The sequence below is a fragment of the Etheostoma spectabile genome, chromosome 9 (genome assembly GCF_008692095.1).
Source record: "Etheostoma spectabile isolate EspeVRDwgs_2016 chromosome 9, UIUC_Espe_1.0, whole genome shotgun sequence".
Lineage (NCBI taxonomy): Eukaryota > Metazoa > Chordata > Actinopteri > Perciformes > Percidae > Etheostoma > Etheostoma spectabile.
In genome coordinates this window covers 14,461,953-14,465,186 of record NC_045741.1, presented here as the reverse complement: position 1 = coordinate 14,465,186, position 3,234 = coordinate 14,461,953, and the positions used below count along the sequence as shown (strand labels likewise).

The following is a 3,234-nucleotide window of genomic DNA, read 5'->3' as shown; positions in this document are numbered from 1 at the left end:
CATATTATACGAATGTCTAATCTGTCATTTGATGCCTTTTCGAGATTTTTCCATCTTTCTTTATGCATATTAATACAAATTTCTACCTGGGGTGCCCAAACCTTCGAGCCCCACTATATATAGGTTGGGGTATCTCATATTTTAATCAGAAGGAATCCAGTTTATGTCACTTAAACGTTTGCAATATAAGGAACTTAATTAGTAATCTAAGACATATAGTTGAGCGTAACAAATCGGTTTTCAGGTTAATAATCTGTATGGCTCTCAAGGAAAATGCAAGATGATGTTATTTTATACATAAAGCACAAGCTCACATTGTCATGGGCATAGTAATTGAGGTGGCCTGTGTAGCCATCATTTTTATATTTCAGTCAGCCTCCATTCACGTGTTTGCTTGAGAGGATGTGGAATGCGAATGAGCGCTGCTCAGCACCAGTTAGAGGGCTGGTAAAATTTCCATCCTTTAACCATATGCGATTAATATAAAACCTCTGCAGGATTTGCTTGATCGACTTTTACATGGGAAATCACAGCAAACAGAAAGCAAATGGAAAAAAAGCAGCCAGTCAGACTCTTAAGAGCGTCCTGCAGCCTGTTGTGTATGTGATGTTGAGCTGTGGTTCGTCTCTGTGTCCAGTTGGGTGAAGGTCTGATTCTCTGGAGCTCTGCCAGTCTCCATGGCAGTTTGGGATTCATGAATTTCCAAACCAGAACCAGAAACGGGCCAACTTTTAAGGCTCCACCGCTGTTCCCTGGGCGTGCTCTCTGACTACTGTTTCAGATCATTACTGAGCCCCAGTAATCAAAACTGATTTATGTATATTTTGTGTGTGAGAGTATGTCTGCTGTACATATGTATGCAACTTTGTGGTACTGGTAAAATTGTATTTACTGTATGTGTGTCTGCATGATGATATTTAACCTTATTAAATTTAATCTTACTTCAGCTTACTGTGAATCAACAGAGGCAATGCACTTTAAAGTCCACCTCTAGTTTCAATAAAATATGGTGAGTATTCCAACCTGTGAATGTATCATGTGTTAGACTACATTTCCATTCTTCACCTGCTTTCCTGTTCTATGTGAGGTGTGTCAGTGATGTTAATGAAGCATGGGGTTGCATTGCAAAATAGTAATGCTCTCTCTTTGTCCTGTTCTTCTTTTCTACCTCTGTCTATCTACTTCTGTCCTTCTCTTGCTCCCTCCCTCTCTCTCCTCTCATCTCTCTCTCCCCCCCACCTCTCTTTCTGTGTTCCAGTGGGTACTCCTTACTACATGTCACCGGAGAGGATACATGAAAACGGATACAACTTCAAATCTGACATCTGGTCGCTAGGATGCCTGCTCTATGAGGTAAACTATGGGAATATGTGAACACACTGTCATCCTGCAGTCGTCTGTAGGAGTGATGTGAGAACTCTTTGGCTCAGATACTCACATAAACAAACCATCCTCAATATAATGGAGTACTCTAGGAAAAAATATATACAAATTCACTGGCACTTTCCCACGTGGTTATGCTGTATTAACAATCCCCTCCACTACAAGTCTTGATGTGCAAAATAAAAAATACGCATTTTTGAAATTAAATTGGTGTCTTACAGATATTATTTATATGTTATCCCTCCTTCTTTTTTACTCTGTGGCCCGGCTGAGCTGTAGACTCTGAGTTAAGGTTCTTTAGCCCAGGAACCTGCTAAACGTTGAAAAGCTGGCGAGTGAAGTGAACTGACATGGCCATGTGTTTTAGATAAGGCCGCCCAGTGACACTGACTAGTTTGATTAGTCAGGAGCAAAAACCCGCAGGGCTCTGCTGTAGACCACACTGAGTGGAAATGAGCTTGGGAGGAACACGTAGTGGAGGGAACAAAGAGGAAAGAGAGAGGAGCAAAGATGAAAGAACAATGATAGACATGGATGATAGCAGTCATTCTGATGTTTCACCGTGGCAACATTCACGTGCATTGAATACAAAAACCATTTTTGGAGCCACACTGTCGGCCAAGGCAACACCCACATTTTCCTCCCCTCCTGTCTCCTAACTCCCCTGAGTTGCTGATCACTTGGACTGCATTTCAACGCACCAGTGACTACACCTTCTCTACAGTGCCTCAGGCATAGAGAGGTGGAGAACGCGCAAGGAAGAAGTTTGAGCTCAGCTTGCAGGTCATGGTTGCCCAGAGACCACAGTCCTTCATGTTAATTTGTTGCCCACAATGCACTGCAACAATGCACCGCTGTGGTTGGCTGAAAGCTGTTGATGCTGTAGGTTACATTCTGTTTTCATACTTTTAATGTGTGGTGTATGTGTGTTGTTTTACATGGAATAAGCTGCTTTTACTAAATAGAAACTTTAATTGTATAAAATTTTGCACACCAGCACAGCACAATTTATTTTATTTAAGCTGTTAGGATGAGATTGGTTTGTTATTTAGGTTTAGTTAAAACTAATTGTGACATTAGTTTCCATACATTTGGACACTATTTATTTATGATTTTTTTGGGGCCGCCTTTTTATTTGACAGCGACAGTAGAGATACAGACAGGAAATGCAAGGAAAGAGATAATTTTATGACAAAACAGCCCATCAGACACCCTGGCCACTATTTTGAACTTCAATAAATTCTCTATATTTTTGAGAGTTGAATATTTTAATCAGTCATTTGACTTGGATTAAATCATTTTTGAAGATTCTCTCTGTGGTGCAACTTGATACCTTATTTTTTTTTTCAATATTTAGTTGAGGAAGCTGTTCATTTTGAAGTTAAGATAGTACTGCTGCGTGTGTAGCCTGAGAATTGATTCTTTCACATTTTGAGATTGGGCACAGTCCATTGATCTTTTATTACTTTCACCCTTAGGACAACTGCTAGGGGTCACAGCCTGGACTAAAAACAAAATGGAGACCAGAGATGAGAGGGAACGGGAGAGCTCGAGAGCAAAAGTATGGGGGGGGAGACTTGTTGCTCCCACAGGAGGTCAGGAAGCAGGGAATAAAGTGTTGAGTAAAAAAGTTTAGGAATCTATATAGGAACAATATAGTAAGCTATAGAAGGGGAAGGGGGTAGGCAGTCTTACAGAGAGAGAGAGAATGAAAATAAAGACGTGATAGAAGGTTAGAGAGAAAGGGCACAGGGGGAGAAGTGAAAGGGGAAAATAACAAATAGCGAGAGCAGGGTTATAGATTGCTGGAGAGAAGAGAAAAATGCGGGGGGGGGGGGTTCATTCAGAGAG

The 3,234-nt window shown here is 41.0% G+C and overlaps 1 protein-coding gene across 1 annotated transcript in view; it reads left to right on the top strand.

The window, feature by feature from the left end:
- nek7 (NIMA-related kinase 7) overlaps positions 1–3,234 on the top strand; it is a 76,754-nt gene that overhangs the window by 61,485 nt on the left and 12,035 nt on the right. The window contains exon 8 of the mRNA XM_032525609.1: positions 1,259–1,353. Coding sequence (XP_032381500.1) covers positions 1,259–1,353 — 95 coding nt within the window. The remainder of the gene's footprint in view (positions 1–1,258; positions 1,354–3,234) is intronic.